The 27366-nt window shown below is 41.7% G+C and overlaps 1 protein-coding gene across 2 annotated transcripts in view; it reads right to left on the bottom strand.

The window, feature by feature from the left end:
* Positions 1 to 27366, bottom strand: part of raver2 (ribonucleoprotein, PTB-binding 2) — an 85684-nt gene that overhangs the window by 4044 nt on the left and 54274 nt on the right. The window contains exons 10-15 of one of the 2 annotated variants that reach the window (XM_041207602.1): positions 26686 to 26800; positions 25778 to 25953; positions 24606 to 24692; positions 23221 to 23280; positions 17017 to 17133; positions 11394 to 11486 (exon numbers count right to left, since the gene is read on the bottom strand). In XM_041207602.1, the coding sequence (XP_041063536.1) occupies positions 11394 to 11486; positions 17017 to 17133; positions 23221 to 23280; positions 24606 to 24692; positions 25778 to 25953; positions 26686 to 26800 (648 nt within the window). Of the gene's footprint in view, positions 1 to 11393; positions 11490 to 17016; positions 17134 to 23220; positions 23281 to 24605; positions 24693 to 25777; positions 25954 to 26685; positions 26801 to 27366 lie in introns of both variants that reach the window. The other variant, XM_041207601.1, reaches the window with a different exon arrangement.

Genomic DNA, 27366 nt, shown 5'->3' with positions numbered 1-27366 from the left:
TCAACTCTTTTCTGCATTGCTTCACTAATTGCCCAACACTCGCTTCCACATGTTAAAATTGGTGTGATGTAGCATTCCAGGATTCTCAGCTTTGTTTTCATATTAATTTTGAGTTGATCACAATCTTCATTTTTTGAAATGTATCTTTGGCATTCGTCTTATTTCTTGGTCACACTTTCCATCCAATGGAAAGTTGTTACTTCCTAGGTAACAAAATTTGTCTACCTTGCCTTACTATAATCAATAAAACAAACATCTTTTTCACCTCTATGGTTTTTTCTGATAGCATGTGTACCATAAAGATAGCATTTTTTGTTCCTCTACCTTATACAAAACCACACTGAAGATCTGAAATTTGAGACTTTATCTTGCTCCTGGCCCTATTCATCAGTACTCAAAAGAAGTAAAGTAACCCAGACAGTGTGATGGAGCTCACATTCAATTGCTCTGGGTTTTTTTTTAGGGAGTGCAACAAATATTGATTTATTTAAGCCTGGGATTTTTCATGCGTGTAAACTTTATTAGAGAGTCAAAAAGTCTTCTAAATTGTTCTAAATTTGATCGGTGACTAATTGTATCTGGGCCTTGTGCTTCATCTTATTTATTGTTACTCTTACTTTGTCTTTCATGATCTTTGGACCACTTATGTTTTTCTTAATTGTTGGCTTTTTTGCTTGTCTTTGTCGTCAGTAAGTCTCCTATGTATTTGATCCATCTTGCAAGCATTTGGTCCTTTTCCATGAAAACTTCCCCACATTTCCCTTTGATGCATCCGCCAGATGTACAACCAACTTTTCCTGTGACTTCCCTAATGTCTTTATGCATTGCTCTCAAGTTTGTTTTTACATTTTTTTTATACCTTCACATTTTTTGTTCAACCATTTTTCCTTCTCTTCAACACATTTTTGTTTGATCCTTTTATCCAAGTCCTGACATTTCTGTTGATCTATTTGCTTTACCATCCTTCTGTGCTCCATCAGGTCCAATATTTCATGTCATTCATTATTGTTTATTTTTCTTTAATTGGAATGGTGCTCTTTTGATAACTTTTTCATAACCAGAAATGCTAAATTCCCACATCTGCCTAAATTCAATGTCTCCATTATAACTACTATATTGCACCATTCTGATATTAAATTTAACACAATAATTGCTTAGACAGCTATTTTTGGCAATCTTACTCATTTAAATCTTCCTCCCTTTAAACTGCTCTTTATTTCATTTTCCTTTTCTACACAGATTCTCCATTTTGCTTTTCTCCTCCCCTTTTTATTAGTTTAAATCATCCTCCATGAAACTAATTATTCCCCCAGCATGAAACCCTTTCCAGTCCTGTCCCATACATCTAATACTAGCCTTGCCCCAAAACTGGCTCCAATGTCGCAGGAAACTGAATCCTTCTTTTCCTACCAACATAGTCATCTCCCTTATCTTAATAGATCTTATCCCCTAGCATGTGGCACCAGAATAATCCTAAAATTACTACCTCTGAGCACCTATTCTTTAATCGGTCATCTAACGCCCGTTTCTTTCCCCAAAGATACTGTCAGATCTGAGTTTTTCTGTTTTTATCTCAGATTTCAAGAACTGCAGTATTTTGCTTTTAACTTAGTGTTTAATTCATCGTCACTTCTCTTCCAGGAATGCCTGCTTTGAAGTAGTACTGCTCTTCGCTCCGACATGATTTCCATTTGTCTCTTTTGCCCTGTTCACCTTCATTGCTTTCCATTTCCCTCCTGGTGTTTGACATTGCTTTCATAGCCATATTTCTTGCCTCAACGGCTGTCTCCATCTCTGACTTGCCCCATGTGGATTCCAACTTAAGTTCTATCCCTCATGTTTTGAATCCATCCAGGATTACAGGTATCTCCGTGACATACAATGTTCCTCGGACTGCTGTCCTCACTGCATCCTGAGATCCACATTCAGTGCCATGCGCAGCCACACGATTACACTCTACCTCTCCCTCCAGCAGCACCGACTCATCCTATATAAAACCTGTCCTTGTCCCCAGTTTCATTTTATTGTTACTCTCATCTGACACCTTAACAGGAAACTTTTTCTTTTGCTTTCAGGTGTTAAGGAACACAAGCTCCAACAACTTATTGATACCAATGTCCATCCAGGACCCTCCACCCCTTCCCGTCCCTCAAACCCCATCCTTTCTTCTAATCCCACTGCTTATTATGTATTCACTTCTGACCCCTCTCTGAAGCTCAACATTCTGCATTCAGCAAAGGACTTAGTTTCATCTTCTTAGCCCCTCACCTCAATGAATTTCAGGCTCAGCATGATGCTGAACTCTTTTTCCGTCACTTTCATCTCCATATTTACTTTGAGCAGGAATCCTCCCCCCGTTCAATTGATCATTTCACCTGTCTCCAGTATTCTCCCTTGACCTGGGCCCCTCCCTTTGGCCTCTTACCTGCTCTTGGTCTTTGCATTGAGAGCTGTCAGCGTGACATCGGCTGTCTTAGTTTCTCTGTTCCTCTCACCCACTCTAACCTCTTTCCTTCTGAACTTGCTGCATTCCGTTCCCTCAGGTCAAACCCTGACTTTGTTATCAAACCTGCCAACAAGGATGGTGCTGTTGTTGTCTGGCGTACAGAACTCTACCTTGCCGAGGCTGAGCGCCAATTCTCAGGCACTTCTTCCTATCCCCCCCTGGGCCATGACCCCATGACAGAACATCGAGCCATTGTTCCCAGGACTGTCACTGGTCTCAACTCCTCTGGAGATCTTCCCTCCACAGCTTTCAACTTCAAGTCTCCCAACCCTGGACAGCCTGCTTCTGCCTCCTTCCCAAAATCCACAAACAGGACTATCCCCGTAGACCGATCATGTCAGCCTGTTCTTGCCCCATGGAACTCATTTCTTCCTACCTTGCCTCCATTCTCTCTCCCCTTGCCCAAACTCTTCCCACCTACACCCATGATTCCTCTGATGCCCTACATATCATCAACAATTTCCGGTTCCCTGGCCCTGACCGCCTCCTCTTTGTGGAGTGGACGTCCAATCCCTCTACATCTCCATTCTGCACCAGGATGGTCTGAGGGCTTTCCGCTTCTTCCTTAGGCAGAGGCACGAACAATTCCCATCCACCACCACTCTCCTCTGCCTGGCTGAACTTGTTCTCTCACTGAATAATTTTTTGGGCAATGAACAACTTCTCCTTAAACTTGTTTCACTTCCTCCAAACAAAAGGTGTGGCAATGGGTACCGGCATGAGCCCCAGTTATGCCAGTCTCTCTGTGGGGTATGTGGAACATTCCTTGTTCCAGTCCTACTCAGGCCCCATCCCACAACTCTTTTCTGGGTACATAGTTGACTGCTTCAGTGCCACTTATGCTCTCGTCTGGACCTGGAAAAATTTATCAATTTTGCTTCTAATTTCCACTCTGCTATCCCCTTCACGTGGTCCAACTCCAACACTTCCCATCCCTTCCTTGACACATCTGTCTCCATTTCTGGTGAGAGTGTCCACCGATATTCATTACAAGCCTACAGTTCCTTGACTACAGCTCCTCACACCCTGCTTCCTGTAAGGACTCCATCCCATTCTCTCAATTCCTTCGCCTATGTTGCATCTGCTCAGACTTTCCAAAACGACGCTTCTGACATCTTCTTTCTTCCTTAAGCGAGGTTTCCCACCCACTGTGGTTGACAGGGCCCTCAACCATGTCCAACCCATTTCCCACACCTCTGCCCTCACACCTTCTCCTCCCTCCCAGAACCAAGAAAGGGTCCCCCTTGTCCTCACTTTTCACCCCACCAGCCTCCGCATTTAAATCAGCCCCCGTCATTTCCACCAACTCCAGCACGATGCCACCACCAAACATCTTCCCCTCAGTCCCCCGTCAGCTCCCTCCAGGGCATCCTGGTCTACTCCTCCATCACCCCCAACACCTTCATCCCCTTCCCATGCAATTGCAGAAGGTGCAACACCTGTCCCTTTACCTCCTCCCTCCTCACCTTCCAAGGACAGAAACACTCCTTTCAGGTGAAGCAGCACTTCACTTGCACCTCCTTCAATTTGGTCCACTGCATATGCTGCTACCAATGCAGTCTCCTCTACATTGGAGAAACCAAACACAGGCTGAGCGATTGCTTTGTGGTACACCTTTGGTCTGTCCGCAAACATGACCTAAAACTTCTTGTGGCTTGCCATTTCAACACACCATCCTGCTCTCATGGCCACATGTCTGTCCTTGGCCTGCTGCAATGTTCCAATGAAGCCCAATGCAAACTGGAGGAACAGCACCTCATTTTCCAATTAGGCACTTTACAGCTTTCTGGACTTAACACTGAGTTTAACAACTTCAGACCAAGAATTCACTCCTCTATCTTCACCCCTTTTTTAATCCACTTTCTTTAAAATTTTTTATATCTACTCATTTTTATTTTTATTTATATTGATTCATTCATTGTTTTATCCCCCTTTATTATCCCCTTTTCTATCCTTTTTTCCCTCACCCCCAAAAGGGCCATTTGTTACTTGTTCCATAGTGCTCTTTCAGAATGCTGACCCTTGTTCCACTATTAACACATTCTGCTTTCTTGCCTTTATGTCACTATTAACACCTTCTTTAGCCTTTACCACTACCATTAATGGTCCTTTCGTCTTTCTGTCCATGACGTCTTTGTCAATCTCTCCTTAGCCCCCATCAATCGTTGACCTTTTATTAAGCTTCACCCCCCTTAAACAGTATAAATTTCATCACATTTCTACTTCTTTTTAGCTCAGAAGAAGGGTCATACGGACTTGAAACGTTAACTCTGTTTCTCTCTCCACAGATGCTGTCAGACCTGCCGAGTTTTTCCAGCGTTTTCTATTTTTATTTCAGATTTCCTGCATCTGCAGTATTTGGCTTTTATTTTTGTTTCAACAAACCTGTTTACTGACTAGAGGTCAAGAACATTCTGACTAACTTTTTTTCCCCAACTTCCTAACTTTTAAATTTATATTCCCTGACTTTTGACCGCATTACTATAGAGAACAACTGGATTAGTTTTATCATCACCCTTCATCATTTTGAAAATTTCAATTTGTATTTAAGTGGCTCAAAATAATAATTTAACAATTTAAAAATTAATTAAAATACCCTAGGCACATAATATCTGTAAAATTGCAGGTGACTTTCATTCAAAAATGCAAGTTCTCCAAATAACATATTTCAATCTGATAATAGCCTTTTGGCTTTCTGCATCTGAAGAGAAAAAAAAACGTGCAGGGCTACGTGAGTAGCTTTAGCTAAACTACTGTTGCAGAAAGCTAGCAAGGGTTTTTTTTAAAATATGTCCGTTCGACATGGGCTGGCTAGGCCAGCATTTATTGCCCATCCCTTACTGCCCTTGTTCAGAAGGGCATTTAAGAATCAACCACTTTGCTTTGTGGGTCTGGAGTCACATGTAGGCCAGACCAAGTAAGGACAGCAGATTTTCTTCCCCAAGGGCATTAGTGAACCAGATGGGTTTTTACGACAATCAGCAATGGTTTTGTGGCCATCCAAATTTTTTTTTAATATTGGATTCAAATTTCACCATCTGCCTTGGTGGGATTTGAACCCAGGTCCCCAGAGCATCACCCTGGGTCTCTGGGAATACTAATCCAGTGACAATACCACTATGCCACCGCCTCCCACAAAACCTATGTAACCAATTCTATTATTCACATCATACAGTTATACCTATAGAAACTGAGTTATATATTTAATTCTCTTCCTCCGAAAAGGATATGGAAGTAGCAATGAACCTGTGAAAGTCATGAGCAAGTCCAGTTTACTTAATGCAACACAAAAACAGAATTACCTGGAAAAACTCAGCAGGTCTGGCAGCATCGGCGGAGAAGAAAAGAGTTGACATTTCGAGTCCTCATGACCCTTCGACAGAACTTGAGTTCGAGTCCAAGAAAGAGTTGAAATATAAGCTGGTTTAAAGTGTGTGTGTGGGGGGCGGAGAGATAGAGAGACAGAGAGGTGGGGGGGGTGGGGGGGTGGTGTGGTTGTAGGGACAAACAAGCAGTGATAGAAGCAGATCATCAAAAGATGTCAACGACAATAGTACAATAGAACACATAGGTTTTAAAGTTAAAGTTGGTGATATTATCTAAACGAATGTGCTAATTAAGAATGGATGGTAAGGCACTCAAGGTATAGCTCTAGTGGGGGTTTTTTTAAATTTTTTTATAATGGAAATAGGTGGGAAAAGGAAAATCTTTATAATTTATTGGAAAAAAAAAGGAAGGGGGAAACAGAAAGGGGGTGGGGATGGGGGAGGGAGCTCACGACCTAAAGTTGTTGAATTCAATATTCAGTCCGGATGGCTGTAAAGTGCCTAGTCGGAAGATGAGGTGTTGTTCCTCCAGTTTGCGTTGGGCTTCACTGGAACAATGCAGCAAGCCAAGGACAGACATGTGGGCAAGAGAGCAGGGTGGAGTGTTAAAATGGCAAGCGACAGGGAGGTTTGGGTCATTCTTGCGGACAGACCGCAGGTGTTCTGCAAAGCGGTCGCCCAGTTTACGTTTGGTCTCTCCAATGTAGAGGAGACCACATTGGGAGCAACGAATACAGTAGACTAAGTTGGGGGAAATGCAAGTGAAATGCTGCTTCACTTGAAAGGAGTGTTTGGGTCCTTGGACGGTGAGGAGAGAGGAAGTGAAGGGGCAGGTGTTGCATCTTTTGCGTGGGCATGGGGTGGTGCCATAGGAGGGGGTTGAGGAGTAGGGGGTGATGGAGGAGTGGACCAGGGTGTCCCGGAGGGAGCGATCCCTACGGAATGCCGATAAGGGGGGTGAAGGGAAGATGTGTTTGGTGGTGGCATCATGCTGGAGTTGGCGGAAATGGCGGACGATGATCCTTTGAATGCGGAGGCTGGTGGGGTGATAAGTGAGGACAAGGGGGACCCTATCATGTTTCTGGGAGGGAGGAGAAGGCGTGAGGGCGGATGCGCGGGAGATGGGCTGGACACGGTTGAGGGCCCTGACAACGACCGTGGGTGGAAAACTTCGGTTAAGGAAGAAGGAGGACATGTCAGAGGAACTGTTTTTGAATGTAGCATCATCGGAACAGATGCGACGGAGGCGAAGGAACTGAGAGAATGGGATGGAGTCCTTACAGGAAGCGGGGTGTGAGGAGCTGTAGTCGAGATAGCTGTGGGAGTCGGTGGGTTTGTAATGGATATTGGTGGACAGTCTATCACCAGAGATTGAGACAGAGAGGTCAAGGAAGGGAAGGGAAGTGTCAGAGATGGACCACGTGAAAATGATGGAGGGGTGGAGATTGGAAGCAAAATTAATAAATTTTTCCAAGTCCTGACGAGAGCATGAAGCGGCACCGAAGTAATCATCGATGTACCGGAGAAAGAGTTGTGGAAGGGGGCCGGAGTTCCACATACCCCATAAAGAGACAGGCATAGCTGGGGCCCATGCGGGTACCCATAGCCACACCTTTTATTTGGAGGAAGTGAGTGGAGTTGAAGGAGAAATTGTTCAGCGTGAGAACAAGTTCAGCCAGACGGAGGAGAGTAGTGGTGGATGGGGATTGTTCGGGCCTCTGTTCGAGGAAGAAGCTAAGGGCCCTCAGACCATCCTGGTGGGGGATGGAGGTGTAGAGGGATTGGACGTCCATGGTGAAGAGGAAGCGGTTGGGGCCAGGGAACTGGAAATTGTTGATGTGACGTAAGGTGTCAGAGGAATCACGGATGTAGGTGGGAAGGGACTGGACAAGGGGAGAGAGAAGGGAGTCAAGATAACGAGAAATGAGTTCTGTGGGGCAGGAGCAAGCTGAGACGATCGGTCTACTGGGGCAGTTCTGTTTGTGGATTTTGGGTAGGAGATAGAAGCGGGCCGTCCGAGGTTGGGCGACTATCAGGTTGGAAGCTGTGGGAGGGAGATCCCCAGAGGAGATGAGGTCAGTGACAGTCCTGGAAACAATGGCTTGATGTTCAGTGGTGGGGCCATGGTCCAGGGAGAGGTAGGAGGAAGTGTCTGCGAGTTGACGCTCAGCCTCCGCGAGGTAGAGGTCAGTGCGCCAGACAACAACAGCACCACCCTTGTCAGCGGGTTTGATGACAATGTCAGAGTTGGCCCTGAGAGAATGGAGTGCAGTAAGTTCAGAGAGAGACAGGTTAGAATGGGTGAGAGGAGCAGAGAAATTGAGACGACTAATGTCGTGCCGACAGTTCTCAATGAAAAGATCGAGAGAAGGTAAGAATCCAGAGGGAGGGGTCCAGGTGGAGGGAGAATATTGGAGATGGGTAAAAGGATCCGTTGAACTGGGAGAGGACTCCTGCCCAAAGAAGTGAGCCCGGAGACGAAGACGGCGGAAGAAGAGTTCAGTATCATGCCGAGCCCGAAATTCATTGAGGTGAGGGCGTAAGGGTATGAAACTAAGTCCTTTGCTGAGCACTGAACGTTCAGCATCGGAGAGGGGAAGGTCAGGGGGTATAGTGAATACACTTAATGCAACAGCAGGCTCCCCACTTTATAAAGGACATCAGAACTACGGAAAAGATGCAGTCTAGATTCACTATGTTGGGATTGAGAGGAGAATAGTTATTCCAAAATTACAACAGTGAATTTAAAAGCGCTTTTAGACATCAGGTGATCGTGAAAAGCACTATATAAATGCAAGCCTCTATGACGTGCCATAAAAATCTTAAGTGTGTCTGCTGTAGCAGAGATGGTTAAACAGTGGAGGGGGGAAAGCAAGATCTAATGCAAGTCTTCTAAATCATGAAAAAGGATAAAAGGGTGAATACAGAAAAATTTCCATAGATCAATGTATCAATGTATCAATATTAGGGATGGGCAATAAAGACTGGCCAAGTGAGCAACAACCACATTCCATGAAAGAATAAAGAAATTATACAGAACATACAGCACAGCAACACGTCATTTGTCCAAGCAAGTCCACACCATTGTTTATGCTCCAGTCAAGCTTTCTCCCACCATCTATCAACAAAGCCCTTCATTTCCAATTTCCTAATCTGCTTATCCAGCATCCCCTTAAATGCAACTATTCTACTCACCTGAACCAATTGTGGTAGCAGAATCACAGTCTCACCACCCTCTGGGTAGAAGGTGTTTCCTCTAAAGTTCCCCATTTGATTTCCTGGATGACTTATATGATATTGAACTAATTGGGTTTCCATTGACATCCTATGTGACCATGACAAAAGTAAACTATCACTCCTTGTACTTATGTTTATTTTATAGCCTTTGACATAGTTGACCACACCATCCTCTTTCATTGTCCAGTTGGGTGGGCCTACACTTGTTTGGTTCCATTATTACCTGTCTAACCACAGGCTTCACCTCTTCAATTACCTCTGGAACCCCAAAGGATCTATTCTTGGCCCAATTCTCATTTGCATGCTGACCCTCAACAATATCACCCAAAAAGAGTCAGTTTCTACATGTTGCTGATGACACCCCCCAGGTATACCTCACCAACACCTCTCAACTCCTCCACTGGAGCTAATTTATCAGCCTGCTTGCCTGACACACAGTACAGGGTGAGCAAAAATTCCCTCCAGTTAGATATTGGGAAGACAGAAAACCATTATCTTCAACCCCTGCTACAAACTGTATTCCTTAGCTATGACTCCGTCCTTCTTCCTGGCACCTTTCTGAGGCTACAACCTTGGTGTCATATTTAACCCTGAAATTAGCTTCCAACCCCAGCCTATTTCCTCCTCATCCATGCCTTTTTACCTCAAAACTTAACTATTCTAACACATTCCTGGCTGGCTATCTTTCTATCCTCCATAAACATGAAGTCATTCAAAACTCCCTTGAAGTCCCATTCACCCATCACCACTTTTTCGCTGACGAACATTGGCTCCCATGTTAAACAATGCCTCAGTTTTCAAACTCGCATCCTTGTTTTCAAATCCCTCTCAATCTTTATTCCCTCAGTTTTTAACCCCTCCAACCCTCCAACGTATCTACGTTCCCTTAATTCTAGGTGTGACATTTCAATTGATTTAACTGATAGCCATGCCTTTAGCTTCCAAGAATTTAAGCTCTATAATTCCCTCCCTAAACCTTAATTTTTTTCCTCCTTTAAGATGCATAACTCTTTGACCAAGCTTTTATCCATTGGATATGTGTGTGTGTGTGTCTGAATTGAATTTAAGGCAGCTGGTCTGAAGGCTTTGATGTATCAGAGGATAAACTGGGTTTGAAATGTTAAGTAGGTAAACATAGGTATACATAGGTATAAATAGGTATAACGGAGACATTTGTATTTTTAAATAAACCAGACTAGCTTGAATCCAAAAGAGGGGGGTCAAATGTTTCACCTAGCCAGGAGAAGTCAAGAAACGAGGTGTTTATTTTTCCCAATGATTACTGGTAAAATTGGTACTATGGGAGATTTTTTTTATTAGAGAGATAAAGTCCAAAGACTTAGTGAAACAATGGGAATTTGCATTCAAAGGGGAAAATATGGATAAAGGAGGGAGAGCTGTATGCAAGGGAAGGAATTCTAAGATCTAACAAGTGTGAAAAGCCTCCAGCATCTCAGCCTCAAGATGCTGTCTACATAGAACTGAAGTTAAGAAAACTCACTTTGAATTCGACTGTTTCAGGGTATTTGGAGGTTACTTTGCCTGGATCTTTTAAAATCTGTGCATCTTACTGTTGCCTTAGCCAAAGTATAACTGGGAACTAGATTAACTAGGGGAGCTAGAGGTTATCATAGTAGTCATTTATAGATCTATGTATGTGCTTCAAATCATTTCTTCTATTAATAAAGGTTTAATTTAGTTTTGTAAGGAACCTATAAGACTCGGTGGTCTTATTAATACTGAATTCAAGGCATGCATCTCAAAATATATACAAATTGCAAGACAATTTGTGGAAGTTGCTTCAAGTTTCCCTCTGACATTTGAGCAGCTCAGCATTTACCATCAGCTGTGCCATAACAGTGCTCCTTTTAATGGTAACTCGTGTGAGTTTTTACCCCAATCAATATGAAGGGCCAATGGTCTCTTTTTGTACTCTAATTTCCATGATTCTATAAAATACATCACCTACAGTATAACCGCTCAAGCTATCAATATTCTGCACAATATTGGAGCCCTCGCTGAACAGAGTCTGATGTCTTAGCTAGGGAGTCAGCATTCCCAGCTGAGGGTGCTATCAATTGATAGACGTGGTCAATATGCCATGTGCAGTGTCATAGTATTACAGACAGTTTGTACTACTCAAGCTCTCCATTACTGCAGAAATCAATCAATTCCAGCCTATTCCAATCCATTCTTACACAGCAACCATAATAACAAGAGATACTGCAAATAATGGCTAAATCATTGGCTAAATCAGTGCAACAAAAGCAGGAATGTGTATATTCAGATTTTTACAAGTTAAATAAAATGGATTTGAAATTTACCTTGAAATTAGTCATGGGGTTTCCCACTGGGGCTGGACCTAAGATTCCAGCCCCTGGAGCAAGTGACTGCTGGGCTGTAGCACAAGGAGGTCCCTGCTAAGAGGGGAAAAAATGAATCAAAACAAGTATCTTTCCTCCTATGTTCCCTTCTCCTCACTGGAGGGCTGAGATGAATCCAAGGTGTAGTAAAATGGGTTCCAGTTACCCTACGATATCCTGCTTAAGTGGTTATATTTCATTTGACAAGAAGCAAAGCTATAGAAACTGAAAGAGTTAAGCACCAACAGCAAATTTGGTCTCAATGTCCCTGGGTATGGGTCCACTTCCTGATCAGTGATAAACTGATCCTGGCTGAAGGTGTGAAAAAAAGTGAATCACATTGGTATTTGTGATGAGATCTGGAATTCAATATATTGATTAGCTCTTTATGACAGCCTCAAAAAGGAGCTCCTGGGGCTCCTGCACACGCTGCCCAGGAGCAACAGTGAGCTGTGGCTAGTCAGCATCTAGCGACATCCAGGGTCACCACCTGTCATTCCTGCAGATGACCAAGAACCAGTGTCACCAAAGACTGCACATGTCTAGGGCCCTGGTCGCTCAGATCTGCCACTTACTACAGGACTTGGCACCAATGGGACATGGAGGGCAACCACTGCCAGTGGCTGTGAAAGTGACTGCAGCGCTCAATTTCTATGCTGGTGGCTCCTTTCAAGGCTCCACAGGTGACCTCTGTGGGATCTCATAAGCCACCACCCACAAATGCATCAATGAGGTCACAGATGCCACCTTTCAGGGCACACTACTTTGTGCATTTCGCCTGCGACCAGGACAGCCAGGATGCAAGGGCCATTGGATTCACCCAGACCTTGGGATTCCCACAGGTGCAGGGTATGATCGACTGCACCCATGTGGCGCTTAGGTCTCCATCGCCTCAAATGGCGGACTACATCAACCGCAAGGGCTTCCATTCACTGAATATGCAGCTGGTACGTGAGCACGAGCTCTTTATGACAGCTGGAAAAAGAAATCCCACTATGCTGACAAGAGTGGCAAGTGACAGTTTACATCCCATTCAAACCCAGCGATCAGTAAGGGGGGGGGGGGGGTTGGAGTGAGTGAGTGAGTGAGTGTGTGTGAGAGAGAGAGGAGACAGTCAACTAAGCCAGAGTGAGATGGCGCCTGAGTGAGTAGCGAATTAGGTTCACATGGGAATTATTTGCACAAGGGAAACGAGGTGTGATATACAGAGCGGGCTTTAAATTAAACAAGGGAATGAGGGATCAAGCTTGGGTAGGCGTGGCAAATCAAGGGGAGATTCAAGGCAGGAGACCACAATAGTAATATGGGAAATGAGGGTCATAGAATAGCAGGAAGGGACAGAGATAAAACCTAGGAATACACCAATAGTCAAGACTAGAATTACAGAGATAAATAACAAAAAGGCAAAACTAAAGGCTCTGTATCTGAATGCGTGTAGCATTCATAACAAAGTAAATGAATTGATAGTGCACATTGAAGTATTGAAGTAAATAAGTATGATCTGACAGCCATTACAAAGACATGGCTGCAGGATGACAAGGGTTGGGTCCTGAATATTGAGGGGTATATGACATTCAAGAAGAATAGGAAGCTAGGTAAAGGTGGAGGGGCAGTACTGCTGATCAAGGATGGCATTGGTGCAATAGAGATAACCTTGGTTCAGGAGATCAGAATGTAGAATTGTTTTGGGCGGAGATGAGGAATTGTTGGAGAAAAGTCACTAGTCGGAGTGGGTTAGGTCCCCTGACATCAACCATAAGCTGAGCTAGCTAAAGTGAACTGGGATACTGGGCTAGGGGATAGAACAATAGAGAAGCAGTGGCAGACGTTTAAGAGGATATTTCAGAATAAGTATATTCCTACGATAAAGAAAAATTCTAAAGGGAGAACCCACTATCTGTGGTTAATTAAAGAAGTTAAGGAAAGCATCAAACTTGAGAAAGCATATAACTGTGCGAAGGTGAATGACAGGCCATATGATTGGTTAGAACATAAAGAACTGCAGAGAATGACTAAACTGTTAATCAGGAGTAAGAAATTAAGAGTATGAGAGGAAGCTAGCTAGAAATGCAAAAAACAGATAAGCAAGAGTTTCTACAGGTACTTAAAAAGGAAGTGCGTAATTAAAGTGAGTGCTGGTCCTCTAGAGAGTGACAATAGGGAGTTGACATTAGACAATAAGGAAATGGCGGATGAAATGAACAAATATTTTGCTTCTGTCTTCACTATAGAGGACACAAAAAACATTCCAGTAATAGCTATAAATCAGAAGGTGGAAGGGAGAGGGAAACTTGGCAAAATTACAATCACTAGGGAAGCAGTACTGAGCAAACTGATGGAGCTCCAGGTGGACAAGTCTCCAGGTCCTGATGGACTTCATCCTAGGGTCTTAAAAGAGGTGGCTAATGAGGTAGTAGATGCATTGGTGTTAATTTTCCAAAATTCCCTAGATTCTGGAAAGGTTCCATCAGACTGGACAGTAGCAAATATAACCTCTATTCAAGAAGGGAGGGAGGCAGAAAACAGGAAACTATAAGCCAGTTGGCTTGACATCTGTCATTGGGAAGGTGTTAGAATTGATCATTAATGAGATTATAGTTGGGCACAGAGAAACTTAAGGTAGTCGGGAAGGGTCAGCATGGTTTTGTGAAAGGGAGATCACGTTTAACTAATTTATTGGAGTTCTTTGAAGGAGTAACATGTGCTGTGGATAAAGGGGAACTGGAAGAGGTCCTGTGCTTAGATTTCCAGAAGGCATTTGATAAGGTACCTCATTAAAGATTATTGCAGAAAGTAGAAGCTCATGGTGTACAGAGTAACATATTAGCATGGATGGAAGTTGGGCAGCTGGCAGAAAACAGAGTATGCATAAATAGGTCTTTTTCTGATTGGCAGGATGTGACAAGCGGAGTCCTGCAGGGGTCTGTGCTGGGGCCTCAACTTTTTACAATTTATATCAATGACTTAGAAGAGGCGAATGACGACATGGTAGCTATATTTGCAGATGGCACAAAGGTAGGAAAATATGTTGTGAAGGACATAAGGAGGCTGCAGACTGATATAGATAGGCTGTGAGAGTGGGCAAAAATATGGCAGATGGAGTATAATGTGGGAAAATGAGAAGGTGCACATTTTGGCAGGAAGAATAAAAAAAAGTATTACTTTAACAAAGAACGGTAGCAGAATTCCAAGCTCCAGAGGGATCTCGGCATTCTAATGCATTAGTCACAAAAAGTTAGTTGGCAGGTACAGCAAGTAATTAAGGCTAATGAAATGCTACCTTTATTATGAGATGAATTGAACATAAAAGTAAGGATCAAAAACAGAAAATGCTGGAAAAGCTCAGCAGGTCTGACAGCATTTGTGGAGAGAGAAACAGAGTTGACGCTTCGAGTCCATATGACTCTTCTTCCGGGCTCTGGAGAAGGGTCATACGGACTTGAAACATCAACTGTTTCTCTCTCCACAGATGATTTCAGACCTGCTGAATTTTTCCAGTATTTTCTGCTTTTGTTTCAGGTTTCCATCATCTGCAGTATTTGGCTTTTATAAAAGTAAGGACGTTATGCTTCAGTTTTACAGGGTATTGGTGAGGCCACATCTCAAATAGTTTTGCTCTCCTTATTTAGGGGAGGATGTAAATGTGCATTGGAGGCTGCTCAGAGGAGGTTTACTAGATTGGTACCTGGAATGAGCGGCTTATCGTATGAGGAAAGGATAGACAGACTGGGCTTGTTTCCACTGGAATATAGAAGAGTGAGGGCAACTTGATTGAAGTATATAAGATCCTGAACGGTATTGACAAGGTGGACGTGGAAAGGATATTCTCTCTCGTGAGTGAGTCCAGAATTAGGGGGCACTCTTTTAAAATTAGGGGCGGTCCTTTTAGGACAGAGATGAGGAGGATTTTTTTCTCTCAGGGGGTTGTGCGACTTTGGAACTCTTCCTCGGGGAGGCAGGGTCATTGAATATTTTTAAGGCACGGGTAGATTGGTTCCCTTGCCTAACAATAATCTAAGGTTACTGGAGGTAGATGGGAATGTAGAATTCAAAACAAACAGATCAGCCATGATCTTAATGAATGGATGAGCAGGCTTGAGGGGCCGAATGGCCTACTTCTGCTTCTATTTTGTATGTTCCTATGTTCATAATTTGTTGAAGGGCTGTCATCATGTTTCAGCATCATAAACAACATCACTAGATTACTTGAATAAGACTAAAAATTATACCTGGCAAAGAAAAAATCCCAAATACTTCACAAAACAAGTCTTTGGATTTAAACCAGGCAAAGTTGAGTGCTGATTTTGGACCAATTTTTCTCCTTTTACACACTTCCCAGCAAAGCTGTTGTCCATTGATGGACATGGCTCCAACAGCCCTCTGCTGGCTTTCCCCAGTTGATATTTAGTACTGTAGACTTAAACAGTAAAATGGCAGCATGACATTAAAACTTTCAGGGTATTACAACTGACCCTGAACCTATCCTCCTGCAATATCAACACAAGCATTTATCAGCACGAATCACTGGACAGCAATCAGTAGTGGTGTTTTTTTTTCCCTTTCATAACTGGAGTTAAAGAATTGGAAGAACTCCTTCGCCTATTGCTTACCTAGACAAGGTCGGCTAATTCACCTAGATTGGAAAATCAAACTTTGGGAATGTTGTCTAGATGATACATTAGATGTTGCTTTTACTCTTGGGGTCACTGGGAGCTTTAAATGAGTTTTGAAAAAAAACTCTCAAATTTTTGTACCGATCAAGATAAGGAACACTTTCACATTTTTCACCCAGGAACAGCATCAACTGTTCCAAAATCATAGGGTGCAGGATTTCATTCATTTAAAACTCACTGCTCTACAACCATCTTTCTAGGGGAAATATTGGGATTCTCTTCTCAATACAGCCTTCTAACACAAGTAATTAGTCTCACAGCTCTTCTCTGCTCAAGGTTTTCTTGTAGTCTTGTGTCTTACTGACCTTGGGCATAGCACTCAAAAGTTGCAGTGTGACCAGGATACTATAAACTATTTTAGCATTATGTCCTCTGGTTTGTCCTCTGCATAGTTCCAACATTCTACTCACTTTGTTGATCGCTATTTTGCAGGGATTGTGCCTGCTAAGTAGCAAATCTATTTACATACCTTGATACCTAAATCACGCTGAGCTAGTTCAACATGTGAAATATGCACGTCACCCATTTTCTTTCAACATTCCTAAGGGGAACAGAGAGGAATTTTCCAGTTCTCCTTAACAGCCTGTGTTTTAAGGTATCGCAACTATGTGGGGCAAGTTAGATGGACTTGGAGGTTATTTGCAGTCTAGCACTTCTATATAGTTTAGGTTCAATGTCAATATTGATTTCATTCGCTATTATAATTCAATTCACTTTGTAGACCCTTGGCTGACTCTTCATATTTGTCTGCTGCCCCTAACTTTCTTCTTCCCACCCCCTATTTCTACTTGATATTATCTGAATTTGACCAAATAAGAGCCAGGGAATTAACGTAAATGAGTATTTGCCAATTTGTCACCTAAAAGATCATTCAAACCAATATTTAACATTGCATTATTCATTAACCCTACCTTGTTGGTTTGGCCACTTTGCATGCTTCCCGGGAAGTAGGTTTGACTTGCAGCGTAATAAGAAGGCACCACCTGCACAGCCATACTGTAGTCCACACTGGTATTTACAGATGTGTGCTAGAGGGAAAAATAAAAGTGCTCAACTATGAGTTTTTAGGAATACAAAAGGCAATATGGCCCAAGCATGCTGTGCTTTTTGAGACATCTCAGTCCAGTCCATCTTCGCACCATATCTCTCAATTTTTGTTCTCACCAAGCAACATCTTCACGTATACTTTAAAGTTCTATACATTGGACTTATTTCCTTATCCTGTTGTTTCACATTTCAATATTTCCTTGCCCACTGCTTCTCTAATCGTCCGTTCCTAGCTGCTTTTCTCCTGAGTACAATATAGTTTGAAGTAACAAAAATAGCATTTTCTCCTTAAATGCTGTTCATTTAAAAATGCAAAAATCCAATTATAAGTGATTAAATTGTTGAACGGATGCCCTGATCCCTGACCTCCATCTTCACCAACATGGATGCAGCTACCAGTGTAGGGGTGTCAAACATACAGTCTGCAGTGTGCTGTGCATGGTACTACCACATCCTCAAATGGGACGCAATGCTCTTGGACGCTGCTCCTCTCAAACTTTTAAACATTGTGTCTCTCCCCTGCCCTCCCCGCAATACTTTACGACATCCCCATCCCACCACTGCAGTCACAAAGAGCAGCACTCACATAGCAGTGATCCGGGAGAGAAAGGAAGAGCAGGAAGGAGTGCAAGGCTGGGCAGCAATACATGGAGGGAGGCATCTGGAAACAATAATCCAGAAAAAATTAATAGTCACATGGGCAAACGTGGGTTAATTAAGAAAGTCAGCATGGAGTTGTAAGAGAATATAGTGTTTAACTAGTTGAAGAGTTTTGAAGAGGCAGAGGGGTTGATAAGGGCAATGCTGTTGATGTGGTGCACGTGAACTTCCAAAAGGCATTTGATAGTGTCACACAAAAGACTTGTGAGCAAAGTTAGAATTCATAGCATAAAAGGGAAGGTGGCAACATGGATGCAAGATTGGCTGAGTGACAGGAAATAGATGTTAATGGATGTTTCTCGGCTGGAGGAAGGTTTGTAGTGAAGCTCCTTCAGGGTCAGTGGACCCTTGCTCTTCCTGATGTATATTAACGACCTAGACTTTGGTGTACAGGGCACAATTCCAGAATTTTCAGATTACAAAGCTTGGAAGCATTGTGAACTGTGAGGAGGATAGTGTAGAACTTCAAAGGGTCATAGGCAAATTGGTGGAATGGGTGGACAGGTGCTAGATAAGTTCAATGTGGAGAAGTGTGAAGTGATTCACTTTGGTATGATGATGATAATGGAGACACAATATAAAATAAAGTATACAACTCTGAAGTGGGTGTAGGAGCAGAGGGACCTATGTGCATAAATCATTGAAGTTGACAGTTAATGTTGCATACCGTAACCCAGGCTTGGTTAACGGGGGCACAGGGTACTTGAGCGGGGAGGTTATGCTGAATTTGTAAAAGTCACTAGTTTGGCCTCAACAAGAGTATTGCGTCCAGTTCTGGGCACTTGAGGAAGGATGTGAAGTCATTGGCGAAAGAGCAGAATAGATTCATGAAAATGGTTCCAGGGATGAGGAAATTCAGGTATGAAGATAGTTTGGAGAAGTTGGGACTGTTTTCCTTGGAGAAGAGAGGGCTGAGAGGAGATTTGATAAAGGTATTCAAAAGCATGAGGGGTCTGAACAGAATAGATAGAGAAAAGTTCCCCCTCATGAATGGATAGAGGAGAGGGCAAAGATTTAATGTAATTAGCAAAGCAAACAAAAGTAAGAGGACAACACATTTTCACGCAGCAAGTTTTTGGGGTCTCAAATGCACAGCCTGAGTGTGTGGTGGAACCAGGTTTATTCAAGGCATTCAAAAGGGAATCAGACTTCTCTGAAAAGGAAAAATGTGCAGGGTTATGGGAAGGTGGCAGGGGAATGGCACTAGGTGAACTGCTCATTCAGAGAGACAGTGCAGACATGACGGGTTGAATGGCCTCTTTCTGCACTGCAAAAATTTGTGATTCTGTGACGTACAGCCCACAGCTGCCCATTGTAGTACACTAGTTTTGGAAGGAGCACTGTTGCTTCTGCACAGAATGGAAAGTAAAACAAAAAAGCTTACTGTACCATTTTTTTAGTAGCCTACAGCTGTCCCTTTAATTACCATGGAAGCTGTCGCAGAACTGGAAAAATTCTGATTTTTCACAGTATGTGCACCACCTAGTGTTTCAAACATTTTGCAGAAGGGCTCCAACAAGTAAACAGACCCTCCTTTGCAGTTTTAAATTGAGCCAGTGCTAAATTCAGCTGCCCATCAAGGATATTCAAAAACATTATGGACTAATATGACTAGGGCCTTGGCACCAATACAGATTAGATGCAACACACATCTAGAAACTGTTGAATACTAAACCTGTTTTATGTCCCACGGATGGCTGAAATACACCAAATATTATCCAAGTGTCCCCAAACATTTGCTGAATGTGGCCTATGCAAAGTGTGAGGACGTCTGACTTTTTCCACTAAGTAGCTTGAGTCTTTGCACTAGCAGACTGTGCTAGGAACAATTCCTGATATGGCAAAACATAGACTGAGAATATAGCGTGTCATCCATGCTCATCCAAGTAGAACATTGTTCAAACAATGCAAAGTTTGAAATGCCCTGCAAAATTGGGTAGTGTGAGGGTGAGCCTGATTATCAAGGACAAGGTCCGGCTGATGCAGGATCCAGTTCCATTCCGCTCTGTTCTCAGAAGTATCAAGGCTATGATGTTTCCCAAGTAAAAGGAAACTGAGCAGTTTTATGATTGGTCACCTCTAGCACCTCTAAAGCAGCTACAAGACGTGTTTTAAAGTTACCTTTTTGGCAGCAAAGTTCTCCAGTCAGACGGTCCCCCTTGGGGGCAGAGATTTAATAATGGGAAACAAAGAAATGGCAGAGACTTTGAACACTTATTTTCTATGTCTTCACAATAGAAGACACAAAATATCCCAAGAATAGTAGGGAGGAGTTTAAAGTAATCATGACCATAGAGAAAAGTACTAGGAAAATTAATGAGACTAAAGGCTGACAAGGCCTCTGGACCTGATAGCCTCCATTCTAGGATCGTAAAGGAAGTGGCTGCAGAGATAGGGGATGCATTGACTCTAATCTTCCAAAATTCCCTAGATTCTAGAAAGATTGCAGCTAATTGCAAACATAACACCTCTATTCAAGAAAGGGGTAGTGAAAAAACAGGAAAATTATACGCCTGTTAGTCTAACATCTGTCATTGGAAAAATGCTAGAATCCATTACTAATGAGGTTGTAGCAGGACATTTAGAAACTCATATGATCATACTGGGGCAACATGGATTTATGAAAGGAAAATCATGTTTAACATATTTATTAGCTCCTTGAGGATGTAACAAACAAACTGAATACAGTAGTATTTAATTTTCAAAAAGGCAAACGATAAAGGTGCTATTTTAAAGGTTACTGCACAAGAGCTCATGGTGTTGGGTATGGATAGTAGATTGGTTAAGTAACAGGAAACAGATTTGGGAAAATGGGTCATTTTCGGGTTGGCAAACTGTAACTAGTGAGTGCCACAGGGATCAGTTCTGGGGCATCGGCTACTTACAATCTCCATCAATGACTTGTAGAGCCCACCCGTATTGTAGCCAAATTTACCAACGAGACAGAGATAAGTAGGAAAGCAAAGAGTTTGCAAAGGGATATAGAAAAATGCATCATGAGCTTTGCCTGAAATCCACCAATATAAATAGAAGAAAGTTTGCTGCCTTAAATAGTTAATTCTTTCAGATTTGTGCTCTGAAAACTTTCTAATTTAATCAACTTGCACTAAGCTCCTTTTATTACCCAGTTCGCTGAACACAAGCCAAAACCGAACAGTACAAACGCACGACAACACTCAGACCAACATATTTAGCCCAGTAACAATCCCTACACCATATTGCCCCAGCACCTTATATTACATCCATTTCCTGCTAAAAACCACAGCCACTGTTGGTGGAATCTTCAGAATAATCTTTGATTTAATGATTATGTGGATAGTTGATGATTTGATAGTTAGAAGTTCTCAAAAACACAATCTAAGAGCTACCAGAAGCCAAGTCTTCAATTCCTACACCACCTCCCGCACCCCCACTGACCACATGCCATAATTCACCTCCCTCATCCAGCCCCACACTGGCTGAAGTCTTAATCAAGAGCAGCAGTATATGTACAACAATGAGACAAATATGGCAGGCTGCTAACTTGTTTTCATAAAGAACTGATGTGAGTTAATGAAACTGTGTCAACTGTGTTTCAGTTGGCAGCACTCAGCCTCTAAGTCACAAGGTTCCAGGTTCAAGATCCTCTCCAGGACATGAGCACAAAAATGAGGGCTGACAATCCAGTGCAGTTTTAAAGGAATCCTACACTATCAGAGGTGCCATCCTTCACAAGACATTAAACCGTAGTTCTGACTGCTCTCTCAGGTGGATGTAAAAAAGCCCATGGTACTATTTTGAAGAGAAGCAGGGTATTTATTCCTAGTGTCCTGCCAAAATTCATCTCTCAATCAACATCACAGAAACAGATTTTCTGGTTATTACAGTACCACATTTGCTATCTGTAGGAGCCTGCTCTGCACAAACTGGGTGCAATGCTTCCTACACTACAACAGTGACTACAATAACGTACTTTTGAAGTGTAAAGTGCTTTGTGGTGCCCGGTGGTCATGAAAAGAGCCATAAAAATGCAAGTCATTCTTTTATCTATAATTGCAATGTCCATTTAGCCTTCTATAGAGAAACTTAATCTTTCAGGTGTGGTCTTCCTACCATACATATTCCTCAGAAGGGAACATGAAAAAATTCAAGTCTCCTATACATAAAAATATGCATTTTTCTCCATAGATGTATACAATGTGGCTAAACTGACTTTAAAAAATTAAGACTGGATGAAAGACCTCCATAATGCAAAATAACCAAGAAACAGTGGGGCACGAGGAAACAACATATGTTAAATTCAAAAAAGCCAGTTGGTGAAGGATAGAACTGAAGACAAATCTTTACTCAGTCTAATATTTACAGATTGAAACAATACAAGTATAATCTCCAAACTCAATTAAACTCCAGTTTCATTGAGTATCGCATAAGACCATAAGATATAGAAGTAGGCCATTCGGCCCATCGAGTCTGCTCCACCAATGAGATCATGGCTGATCTGATAATCCTCTGTTCCACTTTCCTGCCTTTTTCTCATAACCCTTGATTCTCTTACTGATTAAAAATCTATCTCAGTCTTGAATAACGACCCAGCCTCTACCGCCCTCCGTGGTAAAGAACTCCACAGATTCACTACCCTCAAAGAAGAAATTCCTCATCTGTCTTAAATGGGCAACCCCTTACTCTGAGATCATGCCCTCTGGTCCTAGATGCTCTCAAGGTGAAACAACCTCTCAGCATCTACTCTGTCAAGCCTTCCAAGAATCTTATATGTTTCAATAAGGTCGCCCCACATTCTTCTAAACACCAATGAGTACAGCCCCAATCTACTCAACCTCTTCTCATAAGAAAATCCTTCCATACCCAGGATCAACCTAGTGAACCTTCTCTGGACTGCCTCCAATGCCACTACATCTTTCCTTAAATAAAGGGACCAAAACTGTTCACAGCATTCTAGGTTTGGTCTAACTTGTACCTTGTATTGTTTTAGCAAGACTTCCCTATTTTTATACTCCATTCCCTTTGAAATAAAGGCCAACATTCCATTATAACTGCTCAAGTGAAAGTTCAACTTATGCCCTTCACTTGAATATAATTAAACACAACTGATGTACAATTAAGAAGGGAACCAAGTTTGGGTTTATAAACCTGAAAAGTAGGGATAACATTGACTTATTATCATAGTGAACAAATTCTAAGCAAACCGAATATCAGGAAACATCAGGAAGTTGCGATTGAGAAGGGAAATCTGGAAGAATTTCTTTTCATGCAAATCTAAGAACAATCATACAAAAAACTACCAAGATCGGTTGTTGAAAATGTAACTGCAGGCAATTGGCAATTTCTAGAGAGAAGAGATGCTGAAAGATATGGTAATGCTCATTGGCTTTTAGTTGCTGCAGAGCTTGGATGCATTTTCAGTTTCTTACCTGATTATAGAACATTTCAACAGGAGCTACAGATGTCTGAACAAAAGCTGGCGCTGGTACCTAAGAGCAATAAAAATACAACACCTGAAATAGAGAAACAGACAACTTGATGCACACTAGTGCAAGGTAATAAATTTTGGGAAGGAAAAAAACTCAAAAGGATTGTGAGCTTACTCACTGGAAAAACCTTGAAGGGTGTCAGACAGGATTTCAAATAAGTAATTCCTTGAAAGTGAAAGTGACAAAGTGTGTACTCTAGGATGCAGTTCAGTGGTTGAATGTAGTCCATGGACTGAATGCTTCATTATCACAAAGAGGAAAAAGTTTTAGAAGTTGAATCTGGTCTATGCTCAATTAATTCATCTCAGGTCGGAGCAATGATTAGGCATTACAAGAAGTCTTTGCATCAACAGGTCAAAGAGATGGGAAATAGCCAAAAGTTTCAGACGTGGGCAACCATACTGGGCATGGGCAACTGAATTGGGCGTGGGCAACTGAATTGGGTGTGGGCAACTGAATTGGGTGTGGGCAACTGTACAGGGCATGGATTCTGCCGTAACACAATGCCCTCTTACCACAGAGAAATGCATTGCTGACAGTCACTGTTTCAGCTCATGGATGAAGAATCTAGTAGCTCTTCATGCTACTAGACAAGGGAGGGCCAATATTGCCTGTGTAAACACTCAACATGTGACACTATTTTTGAAATTACAACAGCCTTCATTTCTATGTGCCTCTCCTTTTGCAAGAGGAAATAAGGAGCTGAAGTACTTGCAGATACAAAGTTGCCACTGTCCATTTTCTTTTAATAAAGTGGTGCACTTTGTTTTATACAAGTAACCACACTGAAAGTGAGCATTTATCTTCTCTCAGGAGCAATTCCAAAAGATGACCCCTTTCAAACCAGACTTTTTTCTTTGAAAATCCCCTTAAGCCTTATTACACACACACTCCTTTAGGGTATGGAATGACAAAGCAGTAATTCAACCTAATTGTAGTTTTTATTATGTAAGTGATAGTGTTCAGTTTCACTTTGTGCCCAAACTATCACTGCTGCTGTAAACATCTCAAACACAGATATATCCTCACATTTATCAGACTCTTACTCCCTTGCAAAGTTCATGTACACAAAGCTCAATGACAATAATAAAAACTACAGTAAATGCAACAGAGCATATTGAAGCACCAACCTATATAGTACCATGGATCAGAGCTAGAGTTGATGCTGCACTAAGGAGTTTCCGAAATGGACCAAGGCACTGCAGCAAAATTGCTGAGTTTAACACTTATTAGGTTACATAAATTGCAATACACCATGGGTTTTGTACAATCTACAAGTTCTATTTATATAGTTAATTAATGCCAATCATTGCAATTTCACTTACCTCACTCTGCTCTTTCTCACACCCTACTACAAACGGTTCAGAGTTATGTGATGGAGCATAGTTCTGGTACCACTGTTGCATGGTATCCTGCCAATACAGAAACAATTTCATAGGCCATTTTCAATGCTTAGTCTAACACATAATATAGGATTGCAAAATACTGAGTTCCAATTCACCTTTAATAACATATCCAGAAATATTTAGTACCCAGTCCTGCCCTTTTTTGAGCCAGTTCTCCCTATCACCACAACATCATATTCCCATGTAGCTATTTGTAACTGCAGCTCACCCACCTTACTTGCCATACTTTATGCATTTACAAACATACATTGTAAACCCAATTTAGACCTTATTGCATTACCTCCAAAACTGACCCCACCTCATGTTTTACCATTTCTTACTTGTTATCCACTTTGTCTAGTTCTTCGTGTACTTTGTTTATCCTTCTTAATACTACATTGTGGTCCCCAACCCCGCCAAGTTAGTTTTAACCATCCCCAACGCAGCAATTAAACTTTTTCTTCTGATAACGAGTCAATTTTCTGTGGCAGATGACAGACTCTTCTTCAGCTATTTTACAAGTGATTTTTAAAATAACCACGGTCATGAATACTTTTACACCACACGCTGACTTCCAAACAGTTGTGTAAAAATTAACAATGCCATTATTTTCTAGAATTGCATCTATATGGCTCGGTGGGGAAATGACTACACAGGCCAGGTAGGACTCAGGTTTGGCCCCTGGTCTGTGTGGTTGCCTCCTCCATACTTCCTTCCTGTGCCCAACTCTCCACCTGACATCCAGTGCATCAAGCTTATAGACTTATCACCTTTGAAACTCTTAGCTACCCTTGCCTGTCCCCTCCTCAAGTGTTTTTCAATTCACACAAAGCACCTTGAAGCATAAGATGCAGAAAATCACTATGTGCAAGCTACTATATCTACTCTATATGAAGAAAAAGATTAGGTTTAAATTAAGTTACAATATATTTTGGTTGCATTCTGTTAAGCTCATTTCATATTTTAATCTAAGTATCCCTTGCTTTATACATTTAAAAATATTGTTCTGATCATTTTTCCTTGGCCTTAATACTAAAGAAAATAAATAAATTTAACATCAAAACCAAACCATTTTCACAACAGCCATTATAAGTTGCTATTTGTAACTCTACCTGTGAATACTCCCCACAGCTGGATGTATACTCAGGATAGCAGCCAAATGTGTACTGCGAGGCTGATGACTGCAGCAGTTCAGGTGTTGTGACTGCCCGTGAGATTGCTGGATTCAACATGGATTCCAAGACTCCAATGTGCTGTTGCCCAGGAGTGTGCTTACTGGCATTTCCAACTGAAGGGAACATAAGAAAATGGGTTTAAAATTTAGACAAAAAAAAAACGATTAAACTAGCTGGCTGCAATGGGAAGAGTAAGTAGGAAAAACAAATAAAAGTTAAGAAAAATATATCTTCCTATTTTTGAAAGTTGCAACTTCACAGGCAGTGGCAGTTTTCCATTACCTTCATCATTCTTCATGAAGCAACAGACTGAATTAGAGGTTATTTGAATGTGGAAAATATCACATCTGAGCTTGGTTTTGTTGATACCTACAGATGCACACTTTACTTCAGTTTTTCCAGATTTTAAGATTGAAAGTAATAACTCTAAGTAAATAACAGATCCAAGTAGAAAAAAAAACTTAGTTTTCTGTGTAGATAAATTTCAAATTTGTATAAACCAATTGCAGAATGCAATCATAAAGCCCAACCAATCTGAACACTAATCAGCTGTGTGCTGCACACCTAAATTCTGGGCATCTATCGAGAAATTCAACAATATTTCAATACAGATACCAAGATTTTCAAAGGGGTGAGTGAGTACTTTTAGTAGAAAATAGTCCTCTACACTTTCTTTTCTTTGAGACAGCATTTTGCTTTGGATCAATGGCAGAATATTTGTAGTATCTCTTCATTATCCTTTCACAAAATGTAACCAGTTCCCTCCTCTATTTTGAAACCTCACTAACGCTAGCTGCTAGTTAATGCTATACTAGAAAGAGAAGACCACTTTCCAGATTACTCACCATGCAAATTCAAGTTTGGCAGTATATTGCAAAAGTTAAGATAAGGATTGTTCGGCATTTTTAGATCAGGTGGTGGGATTCCCAGCAATGATGTCTGGTTGCTTGTTGTAGTACTCTGTGGAGAGAGAAGACTTTAAAACAACAGGATTTTTATTTTCCTCTGTGAGTCATCAATATGATAATACAGAATACACAATTTAATACACTGACATTGACTCTTTTCCAGTTTTCCTTAAGAGTTATAATAAATTCTTGGATTAACAAAATTCTTAGAAGATAAAAGATTTTACAGGAGTCAGGTTTCTAACACTGAAAGAAAACTTTTTTCCCTCCTCTCTGTAGGTATAAACTCTTGCTACAGGCACACGTTTCACAAATGCCAGGTGACCTCTAGTACCTGCTCAACTGACTATTTCCATTTGTGAACTTAGACATTGTTACAAATATGAAGTTTATAATATTTTGAGATGGTCTCTAAATTAGGGTAAAATGGAGGCATGAAGGGAGTCATGTGACTTATTCTGAATTCTGCCCAACGCCAAGCTTGGGTGGCTTGGTTCTTAAAGGTTAAGGGGGACCCAGGCTGTTTTACTGGGAAGAAGATGCAAGATGTCCACACCTGCAGATAATGGCAACAGCATCTATGATGGCTTTGGAAAGACTGTTAGTCTCCAAGACACA

Source organism: Carcharodon carcharias, chromosome 16 (genome assembly GCF_017639515.1).
Source record: "Carcharodon carcharias isolate sCarCar2 chromosome 16, sCarCar2.pri, whole genome shotgun sequence".
NCBI classification, from domain to species: domain Eukaryota; kingdom Metazoa; phylum Chordata; class Chondrichthyes; order Lamniformes; family Lamnidae; genus Carcharodon; species Carcharodon carcharias.
Note: the sequence above shows the minus strand (reverse complement) of the source record. Positions and strands in the feature narration are given on the sequence as shown.